Below are 21,882 nucleotides of genomic sequence, written 5' to 3' on the forward strand. Positions count from 1 at the left end.
AATTTAAAATAAATGGTTTAGATAAATAAATGTTTCTTTGAAAACTACTTTTTATTTTGTTATTTTTTAAAAAACAGTAAAAGTAAATATTATAAAACAAATAGAGTTGAGACTAAAAAATGAGCTTACTTTCTAAAAAGTAAAAGCTTTGTCAAGCAAGTCTTAAAGTCACTCAATTACTAAGTTACTAACATGGACCAAAATATTAAAAGTTTGATTCTTTTCTTATTTTCTTTTATTCAAATTTCCGCCCTTTTCTTTACCTTTAATGCATCAAAAGTTTGAAATTTTACTTTTACATCAGAAAAACCTCGATAATTATCGATAATAAGTTACATTTAGTTGTTAGTTTAACTTGTTAAAATATAATAACGTTTATTAAAAAGTTAGAATTTCAAATCTCTACTCCATATATGGTTCAATTAAGAAAAGATAATAGTTTATCTAAGTTGTACTATAACACTTATTGATGAAATTGAGTTTTTTTTAGCGACAGTTTGTCGTCATTTTTTTTTCTAACATAGGTTTTCAAATTTATTATTGGATTATTTTAGTTGGAGCGACAATAATAAATGGTTGATTCAGACATGACTTAATAAATAAGATACTTTTTTTAGTACAATAATTGCGGGAATAGAGATGGAACCTCCAACCTCTACAAAAGTAGGTCATATAAATTATCGTAGAGCTAAACTCACATTGATTAATAGATAAGACATTTGTTATCATTCCATCAAGTATAATTTAACATATAAGATTTTAGAACAATCTTAAAGATTAATGATTCATTCTTCCACTTAAAAAAATAGTTGTACTAAAAAAATAAAGCAAATTAAAGTATTTGAAGCTTGATGGTGCACTTCAATTGTTCACATGCCTAAGGCCTAGATAGGCATTTTAAGAGATATTGCTTATTTGGAACTAGTTAAGCTATACGTTTAGTCTCAACTTTTTAAATTTGTGCTAATTTGTCAATTTATATATTTGAAAAATGTATCTATGATAAATCTATCAAATTTTAAAATTATATCTACATAATTCCTTATATTTTAGGGGGAAAAATGCAAAAACCACCCATGTTTACATTGACATCTTCAAATATTCAATTCCATGAATCAACCTCCTAAAGTTATGAAATTATAGCAACTGAATTTGTAAATATTTTATTCAACACTACAAAATTATTACAATCGAATGTTTTCTTAAAATAAGATAAATTTCAACGTCAATCTGCAACCTGGCAGTTTTTAATAGTTAATATTAGTGTTCAAATTGTAAGAGTTATAAAAGTTGGATTAAATTGTATCGAGGTTTATAGTATAAAAATCATTTATAGGTTGGGGTGATTTGAGCATTTTGCAATGTTTAAAGGCTTAATTACAAATTCGATTAATCAAATTGAAGGGTTAAGACATTAAATATAACAACTCTGGCCGTTCAAAGAATACGACTTCATCATATTTCAATCTGTATGAACTTGTTCTATCAGCTTCGAAGTCAACAATAGAGTATCCTAAAACTTTATGCTTATCGTTTTATTTCTTTTTTTTTTCCTTTAAAAATAATTGTTAGATAAAGAATATGACTTCAACAATAATGACTTATATATGAATTCACCGTAGATTTTGTTTGATAATGAGAATGAGACATTAATAACGTGTTAAAAATGGTTTGAAGTAGAGGAATTGAATTTTATTTATCACGAGTTCAATGATGAGATAGGGAGATTAAGACAATTGCCTTCCAAGTCAACAATACATTTCTTAACCGGTTGAGTATATAAGGAAATTTTACTTTCTTTCCAATAACATTTTAACATGGATTAGACTAGGGGTGTTTTAGTGTTGTGGCCATCTTATTGAGACATGCTAGGTACATCTATTATTATTATTTTCCTCAATAACATTTCTTTATTGGGAAAAAACTACCCTACAAACTCTTTACTTTTTAGCTTCTTACTTTAAAGTGAGGTGAAGATGAGAAGTGTAACTAATATTTTAATTGGGTGGGGAATCTCATGAATGGCTGAGCCACTCTCCACTATGTTCTTCTCTACTTTAATTTTTGAAACCAACCATTTCTGACTTTGAAGCATCAAAGTGAAGACAAACTCATGTATAGTTTTCAGTGGAATGACTACAGAGTAAAAACACGAGACTGAAAAGAACGGCAAATATTAATGTTTCTTAAAAAAAATAATCATAGTACAATATAATTAATTCCTTTTATGAAATACATGCAACGTTGGATTTATCTCTAATCCTTCTGAAAGCACTAGATTCTTTGTCTCTAATTTTGTCTTTAAATTCTGTCTGCCACTCACAAATAATGCTACAATCTTATACTTCAAAGAGCATTTTTCCTCTTAAACTTAATAAAGCCGATTATTTGAAAAGTAAAAACAAAATGCAAGAATTTATAATTTGGAACTATAAAATATGAAAATATGTTTATTACATAGTGTGCTTAAGTTTCTAATATGTGCACTGTACTCACTGTTTGGTGATGACTGAAACCAAACCCATAGCGGCCCCTCATCTACCAATTAATAATCCAAAAGGGTTATTTTTTTTATTTTTTGAGTTCATCCAAAAGGTTATTTATTGGGGTATTATTATTATATGAAGTGCATTGCCACTGGGAAAAAAATAGAGCTTTTGTTTAGGGTTGCTTTCATTTCTACTTTCTCAGATCCATAAATTTTGTGGTACCAATTCGAAAGGGCACGAGGAATGTGGGAGTGAGAGAGACAATTAATGGTCCTAAAGCCTTTCAAGTTTCAATTTGCCTCTCCACTTCAGCTTTTCCACAAATGTAAAACAATAGATAAAATAAAACTTCTCCCCTCAAACCTTTTTTTTCTTTTTGCTTTTCAGTTATTATCGCTTTGTTGCTCTTTGGATTAAAATATATTTTTTTGTTAGTTGACCTTTTTTTTCCCCTTCTTACATGTTTCTGTATATGTATTTCTATAATAATAGGATATTTTAAAATGTTAGGGCTAGACTTTGAACTTGATTTGAACACCAGGAAACTTCTATCAAATCCATGGACATATTGTCCTCTATCTATGCAATGCTTAATTCAAAGTTAAATTTAGGATTGACACTCAAATTATATTAGTTCATAAAGTATATGTTCACAATAGGAATAAAAAAGAAAGATGCCTATCATCTTCGAATTATTACAACATACAATCAATCGATGACCTTTGACTATTTTATCACTAAAACATAAAACTTGTTCATATAAATAGTTACAGCTAACAAAGTTCAGTTATTCAAATATGAAGTAATTAAGCGTTAACAATATATATGCAACTATGAATTAGTTTGAATTGATTTTCAAAGTGCTTAAAAACATCTTTTTAAACACTTAAAAAGTTAATCCAAACATGTTCTTTATTTGAATTGACATATACTTCATATTTAGTTCATATAAACATTTTAGAGTCAATATCATAGATGTAAATACAATTGCACGTCTGCTACGGGTAGAAAAAAGATACTAGGTATTAGGAAGAAGATCTTTATACGTATAAGGTAAAAGCAAACAAAATCATTCCATGGTAGAAATATAATAGCGGCTATAGATTTATTTAACACCAAAGTGGGGAATGAAATCAGGTGGGTGACGTTGATATGAGTAGAAAAAATGGGGTAAAGTTAGGTGAGTGATGCACCTGTGCTAGCACATGCCTTGCATTTATGAAGTTCATCGCTCATGCTTGGCTTGGCTTATTACAGGGCTTCTGTCCACGCTCTCTCCGCATCAGCTTTTATCAGCCTTCCATTTATTTCATTTTTTTCAGTGGCTGCCAAATTTTATAGCAAACTGCAAAGATAAATGCAACGATATAAAGTACATACATATTTTTTACGTAAAAAAGAAAATATTCACGAGAAAAAAGAAAATTACAAACACAAATTAAAATTTGATTGTGGTAATAAAATAAGATATAAATGTCTGGCCATCTCTGTTTTGTTTTGTTTTCCTCCATTTTGTAAGTTGCCCCCACACACTTTCTAGATTGGGACAAGAATTCGAGCCACACATCTGCATCGTCGCCCAATATTAGAATTAATTATCAAAATAAGACATGGGATTTTGAATATTAAGATTTCGATTTTGTCATAAATGCTTCTATAATATCATTTAAAGGTTGAAGCAATTTAGCATAATTCCATCGTCGCCCAATATTAGAATTAATTATCAAAATAAGACATGGGATTTTGAATATTAAGATTTCGATTTTGTCATAAATGCTTCTATAATATCATTTAAAGGTTGAAGCAATTTAGCATAATTCCATGGACTAAAATACATATATTCTCAATTAAAAAGTCAAAAGTTCAAATCCTCGATCATCATCTCGATATATTATTGAACTTAAAATAGAACTTGCACAATCAAATATAAACGTTTAGAAACTATGGAGCGTGGACTCACTAAATGAAGTTAATAAGTTTGGTGTTAATATGATGGAGTAAGTAAATTTGTATTTGGGGTCTAGAGTTGTAAAATGAAGTTTTTCGATAGTTATGAAAAGTGGATTAAGAAGAGAAGATGGAGTTACTCAATTATTGTGGAAAGTAGAAATAAAAGAGAAAATAGAGTTCTTCGATAAATGTAAAAAATTAAAAAAAAAAAAATGAAAAGATAAAGTTATTTGATAAACGTGCAAACTTCAACGGTAACAACACCACCTGAAGAAGTTAGTGGGCAAACGATCCCTAAATGTGTACAACCACACTTATAGCATTCATAAATATGACTTACTTAACATGTACTATGACTTATACCAATTTTTTTTTGAAATCCCAACCAACATAGTGTTGGGATATCTCTATCCTCTTAGATTCAAATCCTCCCTTCCATGTGAGTTCTCCCCAAATGATTTGCAAGATTTTGCAATTTCCTTCTATAAATTAGATAATAAGCCAACCTCCTAGTCTTGGTTTCTATAAATGATCAATTGCTATATGCCTATTAATGAGATGTGAAACTATTTTGGTACCAAATTGGCATCCTCTAGATGCTACTATTGGTCTTCATTTGACCCACAGACCCACATACAATATCAAACACAAAATAAAGTTTTTGGGCATCAGTACTACCCAGTACCCACACACAATAAATATATATTTATATATATATTTCTCTCTCTCTATCCCTAGCTTTTCCCTTGGCCTGTTGGTTGTTTCTCTCTCTAGCTTTTTGCTATTAGTATTGGGGTTTCACGGGTTTTGATTCTTCCCTTTTTTCTTCGCAGCAATCTGTTGTCCAACAACTTCAACTCCTGGGGTCTTCCCCTTTTTATATTCTACTTTCCACTATTTGCTCTGTCCTAAGCTGCCTCTTCACTCTCAGACTTAGTCATGCCAGTCCCTTTTTCTCTCCTCTGTTTTCTCACTCTGCTCCTCATTTTCCACACACCATCAAAATGTGAAGCAGCAGCAGCACCTAAACAAGCCCCTGCCCGCCGCCACCGCCTCCTCTCCGTCGACTACTACAACAAAACATGCCCTCACCTCGACCAACTCGTCTCCTCGATCACCACTCAACAATTCAGAGATGCACCAGTCTCTGCTCCAGCAACACTCCGCCTATTCTTCCACGATTGCTTTGTAGAAGTAAGAAAATTTTAAAGCCCCATTACCCCTCACCCCCACATACATCAAATATAATATAGTTTTTACCACATGCATTGTGCAATCAATCTCAATTACCTGGTTTTGAGAAAGCTTTTGAAAATGGCAGGGCTGTGATGGGTCGATTCTGATATCAACAAAGCCAGGCAGCAAGGTGGCGGCGGAAAAGGATGCAGCGGACAACAAGGGGCTAAGACCGGAAGGGTTTGAAAGCATCAAGAAAGCCAAGGCGTTGGTTGAAAGCAAGTGCCCCGGCGTTGTATCTTGTGCTGACATCCTCGCAATTGCAGCCAGAGATTTTGTTCATTTGGTGAGAGCTTTGCCTTTCTCTTGATTCAAAGAAATCTGGTCATTTTATGCACATAAACACCACATTAAAGAAAGATTTAAGCAAAACCCAACGAATTGTGTGTGATAGTTGGTACAATTATTTGATATTGAATTGACATTGTTACCATTCTGCTTAGATAATGTGAGGGATGGGTTAAGTCAAGAGAAAAGAAAATATATATACATGCATTATCAGTATCCTAGAAAATTTGCCATTTTCTCCTTTATTCATTTTCTCCATTATTTGATTAGAAAACTTGAGTAATACAAGAAGCAAAATGACAAGAAGAAGATGGTTCTGTTTATTATTGGTCTGTAAAATGTTTACTTGGTCCACAACATCAAAACGTAGATAAAAATTTGTCTTTTCAGCTTCACCGTTTTCCAGTTCACTATGAAATCTATTTCTGTAAAGTCAGATTCTGACACCATTCACAATCAGAAACACACCCTCAAGTTTATGAAAACCATACATTAAATGAGGACTTTATTGTTAAGTTGGTTATAAAATTATATTTAATAGAATACGAATACAATTAACTGCTGTCATGCAAATTGCAGCCAGGAAAACAATAGATCCAAATCCAATTTAAGCAAAAATCAAAGCAGTAGATCAAAGGTCCATGTGCTTAACCTTATTATTATTATCATCACAATCATTATTATTAATTATAGATGATTATTTATCTATAATTGGTTTACTACTAAGTTGTCCTTATCTAAACTCCACTATTTAATGCTATATTCCTCTTTCCAATGATACTTTAGTTAATAATCATCGATGTGTTTGCATTGTACATGGAAGAAAGGAAGATATAATTGAAATTAGTTTAAGCTAATCTCATCTGTCGTATAGGGATGATAAAATGATTTCTGACCCATCTCGGGCCGAAGCCCGTTAGGCCTGCTGGAGATGTGGTTAGCCCAAAGATGTTTGGACCTTCACAGAGCCCATATTGATTTGATTTTGTTTTTAAGTTAAATTAGTCCTCAACTTTCTGATTTTATCCATTTGACCTTTTTCAATTTTTGTTTTTTTAGAAATCGAACGTCTAACTTCAAAGTTATTTTTCATGTCAATTGAAAGTTCATCTTGGCTATTTGATTACACTTGTGAATATAATCTTATAATATCATTCGTGTGCTAAAATTTCAAATTTTGATCAAATATTTGCCTTCTCTTAAAATTTATGGACTTAATAGTGGTTTAAAGTTTTAATAGACACAAAATTTAATTTCATATCTAACATATTAGTTAATTTTAATAATTTTTTATTAGAGTCCTACCTATCAAACACGAAAGTTTAGTAGTCACTTCCAAAGTTACACAAATCTTAGGTAATTTTTAAAGTTAAAAATGACACAAATTAAAAGGAAAAAAAATTGAAGACAAGAGCATATTTGATAGTGATTTAAAAATATTTACAATACTTTAGTGATTTAAAAATATTTACAATACTTTGGTGATGTTCATATTTTTAGTCCTTGAAAATCAATCTTAAATATATTAAAAAAGAGTTTAAAAATATAAAATCAAATACTAAATTAAAAAATAGGTTTAAAAATAATTATAACCTTTCCTTTTAAGAAACAAACAATTTTCTGAAACAAGTGAGAATTGCAGGCAGGAGGGCCGTATTACCAGGTGAAGAAGGGGCGATGGGACGGGAAGATATCAATGGCGTCCAGAGTAGGTTCCAATCTGCCGCGAGCAAATTCCACCGTCGATCAGCTTCTCAAACTCTTCAATTCCAAAGGTCTATCCGCCGATGACCTGGTTGTCCTCTCTGGTGCGCATACGATCGGATTTGCTCACTGCGAGCACTTCACGAACCGTCTCTACGACTACAGAGGCACGAAGCAACCGGATCCGGCGATCGACGGGAGGCTGCTGAAGGAGCTGAAAATGTCGTGCCCTAGGTACGGGGGAAATACGGATATAGTGGCGCCGTTCGATGTAACGACGCCGTTTGTGTTCGATCATGCGTACTATGGAAATTTGGAAGGTAAATTGGGACTATTGGCTACGGATCAAGCTCTGGTTTCGGATGCGAGGATGAAGACGATGGTGCAGAGTTTGGCGAAGGATAAGCAGAAGTTTTTTCAAGCTTTCGCGGCGGCGATGGACAAAATGGGATCGATTGGTGTGAAAAGGGGACGTAGACATGGAGAGCGAAGAACGGATTGTAGCATTCATCAGAGTTGATGGATGCCTTGATCACCACATATTTGAAAATAAACCTTTTTTTTTTTTTCCTTCTAATTTCATTTTCAGAAATATATGAGAGAAATTTTTCTATAGAGCCAGGAGCGTTGGGTTTTGCAGCTCATATGGTAATCTTCATTAAATATTTTAAAATAACATTTTAGTACAAACAAAACAAATAGGGGTAAGAAATTTGCAAAGGAGTATATCATAATTACCATTTTTGCAAATAAGTACATGCTAATTATGCAATATATATTACAATAAGTCAAGAGAAGTATCATGGATTCCTTATCTTAGTGTACTAAAAAAAGAGATTCAAAGTAATTTAAAATAAGTTAATTAAAATTTGGGCTCAATAGTTTTTAAAGTTTTAATTTTGTCTACGTGGATTTACTTTGGCCAAGTTTTAATCTGATTCTTGTAGTTTTAATAAATTTCACAACTTATTCACAAATTGTATCATCTCTTACTCCTCACTCTATATAGTTGACTAACACATTTATTCATTGAAAAAATTGTCATTATAAACTTCTAAAATATCACTAACTATACAAGTTGGGCTCTTGTGTGTCTGAAATTTGATCAGACCAACCAATGACAAATTTACAGACTAAACGAGTCAATTATGGGTCAATTTGTTAATAAAACAACCTAGACTAAAAATGGTATGTGTTGAACTCTTGGTTGGAAGGGGTTGCCCTTCATAGTCTATTTTTTCTCTTTCAAATTTCTGAAAGCAAGTAATTAAGAGTGTGTTTAGTAGTGTTAGTTGGAGTAGTAATTTTAGAAAAAGAGATACAATTGAATTTGTAAAATTGATTTTTAAATAATCAATTTATGTTTGGTTCCAAACTATTTTAAGTTATTTTCAAATATTTAAAAGGGATCTTTTTAAAAATAAAAAATATTTTTCGAATTTTTCTATTGATAAGAATTTTCATATTTAAAAATGATTTTAAATTATTATATTTGGTTCTAAAAGTGAATTTAGAATTACCCAATTACTCAAAGTTATATTTTCTATTTGAGAAATTATTGTTTAACTAAATAATTATGATAAATATCTATTTTTATTTATTTTATTGTTAAATTCTTATTTGCATGGTTCATATTTTAAGTAAAGTGAATGTTTATAATAGATATTAAAATTTAAAATTTATATATATAATAATTTATTTTATTAACAATCTTTTGTTCCAATAGTTTCACAAATAGCTATCCAATAATATTTTAACAAAAACTGAATTAGATAGTCATTTTGAGACTGGTTCTTGTCAATCACTTAACAAAAATCACATATCAACTAATTCCTTCAAAATCAATTTGAAATGATTTTAGATTTTTCTAAAATTAATTTTAACTCAATTTTAAATTATAGAGACAAAATTTATAATTTAACTTAGAAATTTATTTCTCCAACTTCTGTTACTTGTCTCATTGCAGTCAAAGGTAAAACATGAGGCACAACTCCATTATTAACCATACAGGGACCGAATTTGTATGAAATAAAAAGTGTGGTTTACAAAATTAATTCTTCAAAATAATAAGGCTGAAATACTTTTGAAATTTCAACAAGTTTATATATGTATAGAATTGTTATAAATTTTTGTAAATAAAAAATAAACAAAATAATATTTTAAATATTTTCACCTTTCTAATTCGAAAAATTTGTACGGATGACCCAAAAATTGGGCCCAAAATGTCAAATGACCCATTTTTAAAAAATAATGTCAATTGACCATCTGCTGACATCATCGGCATACCAAATTACGTAAATTGCCCTTATTTCTTCTTCTTCTTACCTTTTCATTGAGAACCTACCAAAACTAAACTATTTTTCATTTAAATTTTTCAAGGCTAACGGCTTCGTATCGCTCATAAACGAAAAAACTATTTCCGGCTTGCAAACGATTCTACTACCACCGAAAAATCGAATTTGATCGGTAAATCTTTCAATATGTGCCTAAAAATGTCTTACACTGATCGATAATGGGGCTTTGTGGGTCGTTCTAGGTTTAGAAATACACTCATATGATTTTTTTGTTTGTTTTTGACGTGTTCTGTGGTTGAAGACGAGTAGAAAGAGTTTATGAGCGAGATAAGTGAGAGTGAAATCGGTAGAGCGACACCGGAGAGAGCGAATGTGAGCGAGATAAGTGAACCTATGGTTTTTTTTTGTTTGTTTTTCTAGTTTTCGATGTGTTATGTGGTTGATGACGAGTAAAAAGAGAGAATGTGAGGGAGATAAGTGAGAGCGACACCGGAGAGAGCGATACTGGAGAGAGCGATACTTGAGAGAGTGATACCAGAGAGAGCGATACCAACGAGAGTGATGCTAGCAAGAGCGAATCCAACAAAATTTAAACAGAATGTTGTTTTACATTTTTTTTCCTGAAGGAATTTGCTGATTGAATTTTTATTTCATATAGGAGTGATTTAAGATGGCTACACGTTTCAGAATAGCCGAAGCCGACCGATTTCCCGGTCAAGTAACCAACTTGGTCCACATTGCTAATGCAAACAAGATTGTCAAAGAAAAGCTCACGCCAACGCAGTTGGACATGTTCAAGAGAACAGTTTTTGGGCGATTTGTAGACGTTGACATGGTGTTTAACAGCCCAATTGTCCATCACATGTTGCTTAGAAAAGTGAAGAGGAGAAGATCAAACTCAATGTCATTCTCTGTCTATGGGAAGGTTGTCATTTTTTCGAAGATGACTTTTTGTTAATGACTAGTTTGTGGCAATCCCTAACACGAGTTGATCAGAACTAGCAGTCCTCATATGAACTTGCTATTAAGTATTTTGGTAATCGAGTGACGAAAGACACTTTACACCTCCGTCAACTTGAAGAAAAATACAAGGACTTAGAGTTTGAAAATGATGATGCTGCTGTGAAGATCAACCTAGTTTACTATACTGAGGTCACAATGATGGAGAAAAACAAACAGAAAAATGCAATTTACCTCAAACGTTTCAAGGACGTTCAAAACTTGGAGTACTACAATAGTCTTGATTGGGGTACCATTATTTGGGAGAGGACATTGGATGCCCTAAAGACTGCGTTGAATGATAAGAGCAGTCTATACAAGACGAGGGTCAAAGCAAATAAAAACTACGTTGTGAAGTACTCTTTACGTGGATTTCCACAAGCGTTCCACATTTCATTTGTTTGCGAAATTCTCCTCTGGATGGTATTCTTCTCACTCTCCGTCGCCCGGCTTATGGCACAAACTTTGGAGGAAGAATAATCTTTTCTACGTATCCAGAAGGTCTTTTCCATTCAGATTTGTGGCCAAGTGGATTTATAAGCTCCGCATACGCAGTCATTAGAGAGTCCACTATATAAAATCGACTGCAAAGACTGTGGATGGGTATATTTCTTTCCTTAGCAGCAACAATTGCATGGGAACACGGGATATCAAGCGAGTCGAATTCCTTACACGTGTATTCCTTCGTGTGAAGATTGACAATACCGTCCAATCGATTATCTCGCACGTGTACCTGATAACAACCAATAGGCTCCACCCGATATCGTCTGCCCTTATCGACTTCACTTGCCAATCGGGTTTCACAGTAGTCAGAGTGCGATATCGTTTGAGATACCCAGTAATTCCTCCGTTCATATAACCATTATTGGAGCATTCCTCTAACATGTTCAATCAAGCACACTATGGGCATTAGTCGATACTCTTTAGTTAAGGAATTGAAACACTTTGCACTGTTGGATGTCATGTTATCATATCTTCGTTCTATTTGGTAAACCCGTGCCTACCTTTGAAGACCGATGTCTTCTAAATATTTCGTGACAACACCATCTCTAAAACTGCAGAGTTCGTCCCATTTTGTCTGGAACTCTGTCATGCGAAATGCCCTTGCTGCATCTCTAAATATCCCAATAACCGTGCTATCCTTAAAGTTTGTAACTAGATTCGGTTCTATATGCCATGTGCACAATCCATGAAATATTGTAGGAAAAAATGCACGAATAACATTGCCGATAGATACCATCCGATTAGACACAAACACCAGATTATCGGGTTCTCCGATATTGCATTTCAAGTTTTACATAAACCATTTCCATGATCGATCGGTTTCATCGTCCACTATTGCATATGCTAGTGGGTATAATTGATTGTTCCCGTCCATAGAAACCATAATCAACATGGTGTCTTTGTATTTTCCTTTCAAGTGCGACCCATCAACAATAATACAAGGCCAACAGCTTGCAAAACCTCTAATACAAGGCCCTAATGCCATAAACATATACTTGAAATGCACCTCATCTTCAAATTCGATCTCAAAGACTGTACTCGGATTCTCTATTTTTAGCGCTTTTCCATAAGCATGTAGTATGGAGTATGAGTATTCTGGAGTACCTCTAGTGAGATCATATGCGGCTTCCCTTGCACGCCACGTTTTATCATAACTTATGTTCACGCCATAATCTCTCCTCATATCCTCAACGATATGACAAGGTTTATAAATACGTCCTATGCCCGTGAACTTATCTTTGATGAGTTGACCAACAACCATAGCAGTTGCTTATCTATGGTCGTAATTCAAAATTCCTATGGAACATGTGTGCGAACTGCAATACTTTGTGATCTTGACTTATGTTCACGCCATAATCTCTCCTTATATCCTCAACGATATGACAAGGTTTATAAATACGTCCTATGCCCGTGAACTTATCTTTGATGAGTTGACCAACAACCGTAGCAGTTGCTTGTCTATGGTCGTGATTCAAAATTCCTATGGAACATATGTGCGAACTGCAATACTTTGTGATCTTGAATATATCAGACCCTTCCATTTTGACTGCACAAAAGCTCCACTTACATGTTTCCCCAATGCATTTGATAGTGAACAGAAATTTGGTTGATTTCCTGACCTTAAATTCAAAATTTCTGTTGCTGGACAGAATAAATAATCTCATTTTCAAGTCCTTTTTGCTAAAAAATAGTTGACCAACTTCAACGTCCTCTGTCTCAGATGAAGAGATGCCAGACATAATCAACTCTATCCTATGACTTGAAATAGATGGTGGAACCACTGAAGCTACTGTAGAACGACGCACATCTCCATGATCACGATCCATTTCATTCAATCCTGCTGGTTGCTCATTCACATCCACATCCACTGAAGGACCATAATCCATATAATCAAATGTTGATGGTACAGTGTTAGTAGACAATGAAATATTAGTGTTGGTAGACAATGGAATATCATCCTCTTCCCGACGAAACTGATATGATTCCTCGTTTGTCCACAGCCGTATCATCATAACTCACATTTCCAAACCCCATTCTAACCCTTTCGTCCTATTTAAACTTCAACGTTACAGCTATCTGAAGTCTACTAAGCTCTTCTCGTAAAAGAAGTGAACATCACATCATCCATTATGCATTATGGAGGGGCTTCAAATTCAAGATTATATTTAACTTTCAGGATAAGATCAAATTTTGAAAAACTGACTTTTGTAGCCCTGTAAATGCAAGATTTAAGTTCTTCAAAATTCAATGTAGGGGGCACAACAATTCCTTTCAACTGTCCCTTAATATACGAACTTTCATTCTCATCCTAATCACCTCCAAATCGAATAAATAGACACTTTTCTATCATTCTACAAAATAAGAGAACTTTTGTCATTAAGTTGTACAAGCCATTGAAGTGTACTCTCGATCTCTCTCAAAATCTCGCTCTCTCAATCTCGCTGTCTCTCCAAATATTGCTCTCGCTCTCTTAATCTCGCTCTTGCTCAAAATCTCGCTCTCTCTCATAATCTTGCTCTCTCTTAATCTCGCTCTCTCTCTTACTCTTCCTCCTCTTTCTTACTCTCTCCCAATACAAAATTTCGTAATGCTACCTTTCCAGAAATAATAAAAAATAATTAAACAGACTTAAAATAATTCACCTTTCTGAAAATCTGTTCATTTTTTAGAAAGTCTCGTCTTGGAAATCTCCGTTCAACAAAACACCGTCGAAAACCAGAGAAGTAATCACCTTTAAAATGGAGTTTAGAGTTTAAAGAAATCACCATTGTATTGTGTTTATGTATTATTGATTTGATTTGAGGTTTCCGTCGTAAAAATTGTCAAATTAACAATACCCCGACGAGCAATCACATCAAACTAAGGAATTTCAAACGAGAGCGAGAGCAAGATTTGCCTCGTGAGGCCGGTGTAAGAACAATTTACGTAATTTGATATGACGATGATGTCAACAGAGGGTCAATTAACATTAGTTTTTAAAAATGAGTCATTTGACATTTTGGACCCAACTTTTAGACCATCCGTTCAAATTTCCCTTCTAATTCATCAGCGTAATTCCTATTCTTCAGGCTACAATTTTACGAAATCCCAAAAAAGAAAAGAATGAATAGCGTAGCAAACCTGCCATTGTTCGCAGCCAGCGTAAGTACCAAGCGAACAACGCTGTTCGGCAACAACAAACTACAGCCGATTAGATCCATGAGAGCTGTTGTTCAGAGAGTCGCCTCTGCAAGCGTTGAGGTCTCTTCTCCCTCCCTCCCTCTTTATGCTTTTCTAAATCGCCGGTGTGAGATACTGCATTTCGCAGGTCGATGGCCGCACCGTTTCGGAGATCGGACCGGGTCTCCTCGTGCTTGTCGGCCTTCATGACTCCGACTCCGACGCCGACGCCGAATACATGTAATCTACTCTACCCATCTTTCATTCCCTCTCTTATCTATATTAATTCCATGCTCCATTGAAACTTCTTCTTCTTCTTATAACAAAGCTACTCTTTCTTCTTTCCAAATTTGGTTTCAGATGCCGTAAGGTCCTAAATATGAGGTTGTTCCCAAATGAGAGTACCGCCAGAGCTTGGGACTTAAACGTAATTTAGTTATATAAACATTCCTTAGTTCCTTGTTCTGAAAAACCAAAGCTTTGGGATTTGCTTTACCACTTTCTTTGATATTTGTTGCAGGTAATGCAGAAAAACTACGAGGTTCTATTAGGTAAGTGGAAAGGGTTTGCTTAGAACTTTGTACCTAGAATGTGAATTAGTCTCAATCCACTTATTAAATTATACTCGGTGGATTGCAACCAGTTAGCCAGTTTACACTGTATGGAATGTTGAAGGGGAACAAGCCGGACTTTCATGTGGCAATGCCTCCCCTAAGAGCTAAACCCTTCTATGCTTCTGTGGTTGAGAGGTTCGGTAAATCCTACAACCCAGATCTGATAAAAGGTAATCTATCTCTCCTAGTTTCAAATTCAGTCTCTCTCCCAAATTGGAATGAGTTTACTGAATCTTGTCTTTGTTCCCTTTTCCTGTGGGTAGATGGAGTGTTTGGAGCAATGATGAAGGTAATCTCACTATGCTCAGTTTTGGATTCCAATTAACTTTGATATTTACTAGATTATACAGTTCTGATATTTTGGTCACTGATGTTTGAGAAGGTCAATTTGGTGAACGATGGCCCAGTCACAATGCAGATTGACTCCCAACCGTCTAAGTAAGCAAATCAAGCAACATATAAGCTCCACTGTCTGTAACAGGATGTTCAGCAAAATGGTAATTTGACGGTGATTTCATAACTTTAATTTCAGGAATACAGTTGAACCTCCAGAAGACTCGTGATGGATTTCTATTGGATTCTACAATTTAAGATCTGGCTGCGATTCTTTGTGGGCTTACAAGTTGAAGAGTTGATGGGATGACAGACTCTTTTCATCAAGGTGGAAATGATTATGTCCTCTTGTGCTATCCTACTAATTTCCATCAGCATTGGCCGTGGGGTTGTATGCTAATTTACTCCTTTAACAGTTGACAATATCTATTTCTCAGCCGCCAAGAATCCTTTTGGGGACTTTTAAAAATTTGTTCAGATACCTTTGTTAGTTTTAGACCTATTCAATTCAATCTTCGTGCTGCTTAAACTAGACAAATGTCAGCAAAATTCAGATCAATAACCAGCATGATCTTATGTACAAGTGTCAGCAAAATTCAGATCAATAACCAGCATGATCTTATGTACAAGTTGCAAACAAAGTACATCATTTCTTTTAGAGGGCGGCAGGCTCATGTAAAATAAACTCGTTATGAAGCATGATGCAAATGGTTTAAAATGTATAAATTATTTGTACTTCTGAATGCATACGTTAGATTAAGTAGTACGATGAACACTGGATATTCTAATCAAGTGAAGATACTGGACCAGTGTTATATAATCTACTCAACTTGGTTAAGATTAGTCCCTTTGGGGACATCCAATAAAAATTGGAACGATACAGAGAACTTGGTTAAGATTAACTCTGAAATGGGTAATTTTCTTACCTGTGCATGGCATAACTTAACAATGCGAAATATCTCAAAATATCACTTTTTTCTTCATCTACTCTTGACTTCTGACAAGAGGATGGCTGCTGCTGCTATGGCTAACCCTTCACATGCAGCATATTATGAGATCTCTGAGACTAAACTTCTCAAGAAGTGAGTTCATTCGAACCCTATGACTTTTTGGACATGATTGTTGCAGCTATAAAAATGGCCTCTTTTGCGCATGATGAAATTTCCAACCGCCTGCATTATTACATGATCTTAAGATTTGAAAGGGGAGCCAAGAATTTGAAAATCTACCTCATAAAATGATAGTAACTGAGATGCAACATGCCAAGACGTGAGTTAGAAAAATTAACCTATAACATTACAAACGAACTTGAGATAGCTCGACTTGTTATGGCATACATCCTAGACCAAGAACCTCCCCACTCTGACATATTGGGGGAAAAGAAAAATCCTACATCACCATAACTAAGATGGCAGTGATGCCAGTAGTATTTTTCGAGTTTTCACTCATGTTATAATGCAATTCCACCTTGTCCCTACCAATTCAGTTGTTTGGGGCTTCAGTTTCCAGATTTAACAAGGTTCATGCAGCTCATGGCATGTAAGGTTTCAAAGAGTTGTTTTAGGACTGATTGTAGTCATCGTATATGGGGGTAAAACAAGAACCAAAATCGTCGTTACCAAAGGTCCAAACCCCACAGAAATCAGGTGTTTGTCCAGTATCACAGAAATAAACATGTTGAATCACAACGTAAATATACTCAAATTTGAAGGGTCGTGCATTGGAGAGACACGTTGATAGTGGAATTCCATTTACTTCCAGCGGAAATACCAAAAGATCAGAAGAATGGTTCCCAGATTGGACACAAAATATGCTGACGTAAAATATAAAGCTTGCCCCTGGGAAGGGAAACGTATAAGAATAGGCATATTGGCCATGATACACACACACACACATAAATCTTAAGTTTGACACATCGTACATAAAATGCAGACTGATAATCATATTGATTATTGAGACATAGAGACAATGAAATCCGTAGAAGATAAAAGACTCAAACTTACTCGTCCAATGTCTTGAGGCAATTAAAAACTGATATCAAATTCTTGCAAGTTTCCATGACGGAACCGCCTGCCACTTGTTCTTTGGAATCGGGGAGGTCTTCAACCCTTTGTTTAGCGGAGAGCAACAGAAAAGCCTGAAGAATGATGGACAAACTCAGTAAGGTTCCCGAACTATTTATGGCCTCTACTAACTAATGCAGACAAGCCAATTCACATAACATGAGACAACAATTATTTCAAACCAGAAGGTGCAAGGCAGCAACTATATCACTTGGTACCTTTTTCCCCCTTTTTTAATCATAATGTTGATATGGAAAACATCCGCTGAAAGGGCTATGCTGGGCATCAAGGTTAAAGAGAGCAAATGAAAGCTCACCAAAGGGTAACAACAGCTAAGACAACAAAACCTTTTCATGAAGTATTGATGAAATTTATCTCATCTTACATAGAAAGCACTGACACGACAAGTAGCTGTCAACATTGTAAATAAGAATTCCATGCATGCAGGAAAGTCGACAAAGCAACCATTAGCAGCGTAGCAGTGGGGTCCAAGGACAATTGAGTTTATTATATATGAGATGGGAAGTGAATCACCTGAAAACCATGTGCTAATAAAAGATGAATTGCATGTGCACCAATCTTTTTAGTAATACTTTTAGTACTAGAGCTGTTTGAAATACACTTCAATACTCCAGAGAATGTTGCATCTTCTGCAGGAACATTAGACCACCTAGTACGAACAGAAGGCTGCAAATTGCAAAAACACATTAATAGTTGTGTTGTTTAAAACTGATGTACTCTGTGTGTGTGTGTGTGTTAGATAACGAGCCACAGAACCAGTGGTAATTGATGCGAATATACTTTAAAGAAATAATTTAGGCAAATATAATCAAATACAACTAAAAAAACCCAAGTAGGAACATTATTAAGTAAAATTGACGGTGCTGATCACATATACCTTGGAGATGTATTTCCAGAAAAATTGCACGATTATTTCCAGTTTCCATTTTGGGTCCCTGAAGACCTGCGGAAAGATTGCAAGATCATAATACTATTAACAAGTTGAAGAATTTGAGGCATAGGACTAAAATAATGTGAAAACGCCTTAACAACTTGTATAAAAACGGAAAAGGAAATTCATTAGCAAAAGAAAATAATAATGATGTTATCAGGGGAAGCATTTAGTTATCTTTGCTGCATCGACAAATGAACCTCCAGAATACACAACATATGTATGAAAAAGAATATCATGAAAAGCAAACGAGCTGTATAATGTTTCTCTGCCACTTGCCACTATATGGTCCACTATTACTGATGGATAGATTAAGACGAGAAAAAAGCTCCAAACAAGATAAGAATAAAATATGGTTGAATGCAACCTGAAGAAATGGCGAAAGAATGTTTTTATCATAAGTCATTTCATCTTGAATAATCTCTGCGAGTGGGGTTCTGAAATCTCACCAAAAAATATTTTTAGAGAATAATCCCTGTGCTATTAAGAGAGAGAGAATACACTACAGGAAAAAGAAAATAACGAAACTAGTACCTCACACCATCAGCCCTTGTAGTATGACCTTGCATATCCGCATCCTTTTTAGATGAATCAAGCTCCATGACCTATGCCAGTTCTCCATTCAGAGCAACAATGAAGAAAAATAATACTTGGATGACCAGAATGCCAGAATACCTACCATTACCATAAGTTTAAGGATGGCAACACATGTTATCCTTCCAAAATGAAGAAACGAAGTAGCCAAAGCAGTATCAATAGCTTCAGGTTGTTTCACCGCAGAAGTCTCAGAAAATCGGACAGCATTGTCATATTCAGCAAGAAATTGACCCAACCCACACAGGGTGGTCACACAATCCTTCATCAATCCTTTGTAGTTCATTTTCCTTGAACACTAAAGAAGAGATAGAATTTAAACACGAGCAAATATAGGGGCTTCAAGCATGCAAGTTGCTTGACCAAAAAGAAGCTTCCATTTTAAGTGCAATACAATAAAATAGAGAATTGCCGTGTGAATTATAAGTAATAAGTTCTAAAACAGGAAGAAATATTTGTTGACATCATACCAGAATCATGTTAAGCAAAGATTCCCGTACAAGGATCCAGTTCATGGTTTCTGCGGGTGAATAAACCTCTTAATTACCTAGCATTATACAAGGGCATAACTTATGGATAAAGTAGGTTACCTTTATACATCTGATTTCGAGGCACAAAATCTCCTTCAAGGACACTGACAAGATAATGAAACAATAACATGTTACTCAGGACCTGCAACAAATTTGAGCAAAGTTGGCAACGATACTGGACAAAAGATTAAAGCTGCTAAAATGTCCAACCATCCCCTTCAAGTTATACTATCACTTACGTGGAAAAAACAAAAAATGCATAGAGTTCATATTATAATAATATTACAGGTCCCCTTGTGAATTCACAATTGTGCTTGCACTAACTCTTTTCAAAGACAAAGCAAACATAAATAAGGAGAAAACCTTGGTATCCAATGCTTGGAAATTTTCAACATCAGAGACTTCTGCAAGGCCTTGCAGAAGTAGATGAAAACCCTGCAAACCACAGAAACTTCATTGAAGGCTGAATAATACATCCACGAAAGATGGATTCCAGAAGCACATCAATTCAATACTTCAAAGTTACAGTACAAAGTCAATTAGCTCAATTTAAATTTCTATAAAACAGGAAGAAAACTAGCTGACAAGTACTTAATAGGTTACATCAGAAAACGCGGTGCAGTCTAAAGATCATTCAATCAGGCAGACAGTGATACAGGGTGAGTTTGGAATGTAAAACTGACAACGGGGTCAAGTAGTCCGCCAGTGAGATCATTAGCCGCAGTCCTCTGGCTATCTGAAATGTCAGTGCCTAGAACAAATGGAGTCCAAGCCTATAAAGGAAACACAACCATCAGAGGAAAATGAAAACAAAGTATCACATTTCCACGATTAGAGATTGAAGACACAGAAATGTAATGCTTGCAATACCTCCTGAAGAACAACTAATTCATGGGACATGCTCGATCCATTGGTGTTCTTCATATACACCCTAGGGAATTGCTGTAGTCAAATAAGAGCATCAAACTCAACATACACCCATGCGGAGAGAGAGAGAGAGAGAGTTGGCTATGTAAACCGATATATGAAAAAGGATAGCTCTGAGTACCCTGTCTAACTCGTTCAAAAGCTGGTAACTTGTTGAAATCAGTTCGAGGGACGTCCCGAACCTCAAGATTTTGAAAATTGCTTCACACATTTTGCTTGAACAAAATTCCATGTTGTTACAAGGACAGTTAGTTAGAGAAGATTATTTATTACAATTCCGACGTGTAATTTGAAATGTTCGATCGAGCTTGTATAACTAGAAAGAGAAAGAAGAGGTTTACAACGTCGGTGGCGATTTATTTTCTGGCAAAAGTGAAGCCGCACGAACAGCTTCGAGGAAAGCAATTCCTGATTAAGAACATCTTGATCAATACAGAAAACGGAAACACGTAATGTTGTTCCAACTGATACATTAGGGATTTTGATGAGACGAAGGATTTCTTTTGCATCAATTATTTTCAAATTAATCACACTCGAAACATACTCCACAGAGAGTATTCACGAAAGAGTCCAACTCATCAGAAGAAAATCGGTTGATCTTCTCATAATTCCGAGCAGTTTTTCAAAATATAAATAGTAAATAACAAAAATCAAAACTGAAAATGAAGATCGTACTGTCATCGTCGGCGTCTCGAGTGTGTTTAGTGGCTTCGGATGCGTCGAGAATAGCCAAAGTATTCTCCTCCATCGCCCCTCGAATGCCGCTGCTAGGGTTTTCCATTGTTGTGCGTACCTCCGGTGGAACTTCTACCAAAAACGATAGCGAAGTTCAAAAGCTAATTCAAAGAAGAGGAGAGAGTAGCCAGTGTTGCTTGATTTCCCGCCAAACATTCCAAGTGAAGAATCGAGAAATATATGGTGGCTGTGCAAATGTACGGCGATATTGGAGCCAATTCTCTCTCATCCATTTCATTCAAGGTGAGATGATAGACTCACGAATATAAATACATCTTAAGCAATAAGTCGATAGTATCTAACTAGCTGACATAAGTAAAAGACAGTAAAACAATATTACAAGTCTATAAGGGACAAAGTAGGAGTTCATATATTTGTTGAATTTATATATATATATATATGGAGTTCATATATCTGTGTTTGAGGTGAGAGTTATTTGGTTTGAGTGGAGTGCAGAGTTGAATTCATATATTTGAAGTATTTTTTTGAACTCTAAATAATCTACTTTTAT

General features: G+C 34.8%; 4 protein-coding genes and 1 long non-coding RNA gene across 9 annotated transcripts; 3 read left to right on the forward strand and 2 right to left on the reverse strand.

The window, feature by feature from the left end:
* Window positions 1–3,512: 3,512 nt before the first annotated feature.
* Window positions 3,513–7,762, reverse strand: LOC120082396 (uncharacterized). Of its 2 annotated transcripts, none has more exons than XR_005483161.2 (3): window positions 7,624–7,762; window positions 5,730–5,996; window positions 3,513–3,834 (listed from the first exon to the last, which is right to left on the reverse strand). It is a non-coding gene; the product is annotated as an uncharacterized LOC120082396 (long non-coding RNA). The 2 variants fall into 2 exon arrangements; XR_005483160.2 differs by having other exon boundaries at window positions 3,513–4,056.
* On the forward strand, window positions 5,246–8,282 carry LOC120082395 (Peroxidase superfamily protein). Its single transcript, XM_039037558.2, has 3 exons — window positions 5,246–5,633; window positions 5,761–5,961; window positions 7,606–8,282. The coding sequence occupies exons 1-3, from the start codon at window positions 5,379–5,381 to the stop codon at window positions 8,185–8,187; spliced, it is 1,038 nt and encodes a 345-aa protein (XP_038893486.1). The 5' UTR covers window positions 5,246–5,378; the 3' UTR covers window positions 8,188–8,282.
* Window positions 8,283–10,631: 2,349 nt separating this feature from the next.
* On the forward strand, window positions 10,632–11,440 carry LOC120084191 (uncharacterized). The gene is made up of 2 exons (XM_039040083.2): window positions 10,632–10,886; window positions 10,991–11,440. Exons 1-2 carry the CDS (start codon window positions 10,632–10,634, stop codon window positions 11,438–11,440), a joined length of 705 nt encoding a protein of 234 aa, XP_038896011.2.
* A 3,047-nt stretch (window positions 11,441–14,487) lies between these two features.
* On the forward strand, window positions 14,488–16,296 carry LOC120083070 (D-Tyr-tRNA(Tyr) deacylase family protein). The gene is made up of 8 exons (XM_039038602.2): window positions 14,488–14,704; window positions 14,772–14,863; window positions 14,984–15,050; window positions 15,144–15,174; window positions 15,267–15,407; window positions 15,501–15,526; window positions 15,620–15,675; window positions 15,770–16,296. Exons 1-8 carry the CDS (start codon window positions 14,567–14,569, stop codon window positions 15,798–15,800), a joined length of 582 nt encoding a protein of 193 aa, XP_038894530.1. The 5' UTR covers window positions 14,488–14,566; the 3' UTR covers window positions 15,801–16,296.
* Window positions 16,297–16,352: 56 nt separating this feature from the next.
* On the reverse strand, window positions 16,353–21,664 carry SNI1 (negative regulator of systemic acquired resistance (SNI1)). Of its 4 annotated transcripts, none has more exons than XR_005483363.2 (15): window positions 21,312–21,640; window positions 20,978–21,044; window positions 20,758–20,851; window positions 20,580–20,651; window positions 20,393–20,482; window positions 20,073–20,144; window positions 19,770–19,851; window positions 19,650–19,699; window positions 19,265–19,477; window positions 19,120–19,190; window positions 18,953–19,022; window positions 18,532–18,597; window positions 17,852–18,320; window positions 17,574–17,707; window positions 16,353–16,742 (listed from the first exon to the last, which is right to left on the reverse strand). XR_005483363.2 is itself a non-coding variant. In XM_039038598.2 (15 exons), exons 1-15 carry the CDS (start codon window positions 21,415–21,417, stop codon window positions 16,670–16,672), a joined length of 1,413 nt encoding a protein of 470 aa, XP_038894526.1. In that variant the 5' UTR covers window positions 21,418–21,664; the 3' UTR covers window positions 16,353–16,669. The 4 variants fall into 4 exon arrangements, 3 of the variants coding, with proteins under 3 accessions (XP_038894526.1, XP_038894528.1, XP_038894527.1); XM_039038598.2 differs by having other exon boundaries at window positions 18,168–18,320; window positions 21,312–21,664; XM_039038599.2 differs by lacking the exon at window positions 16,353–16,742 and adding an exon at window positions 16,841–17,408 and having other exon boundaries at window positions 18,168–18,320; window positions 21,312–21,664.
* Between the last annotated feature and the right edge of the window lie 218 nt (window positions 21,665–21,882).

This window comes from Benincasa hispida, chromosome 8 (genome assembly GCF_027475165.1).
Source record: "Benincasa hispida cultivar pf3 chromosome 8, pf3_genome.v1.1, whole genome shotgun sequence".
Taxonomy (NCBI): domain Eukaryota; kingdom Viridiplantae; phylum Streptophyta; class Magnoliopsida; order Cucurbitales; family Cucurbitaceae; genus Benincasa; species Benincasa hispida.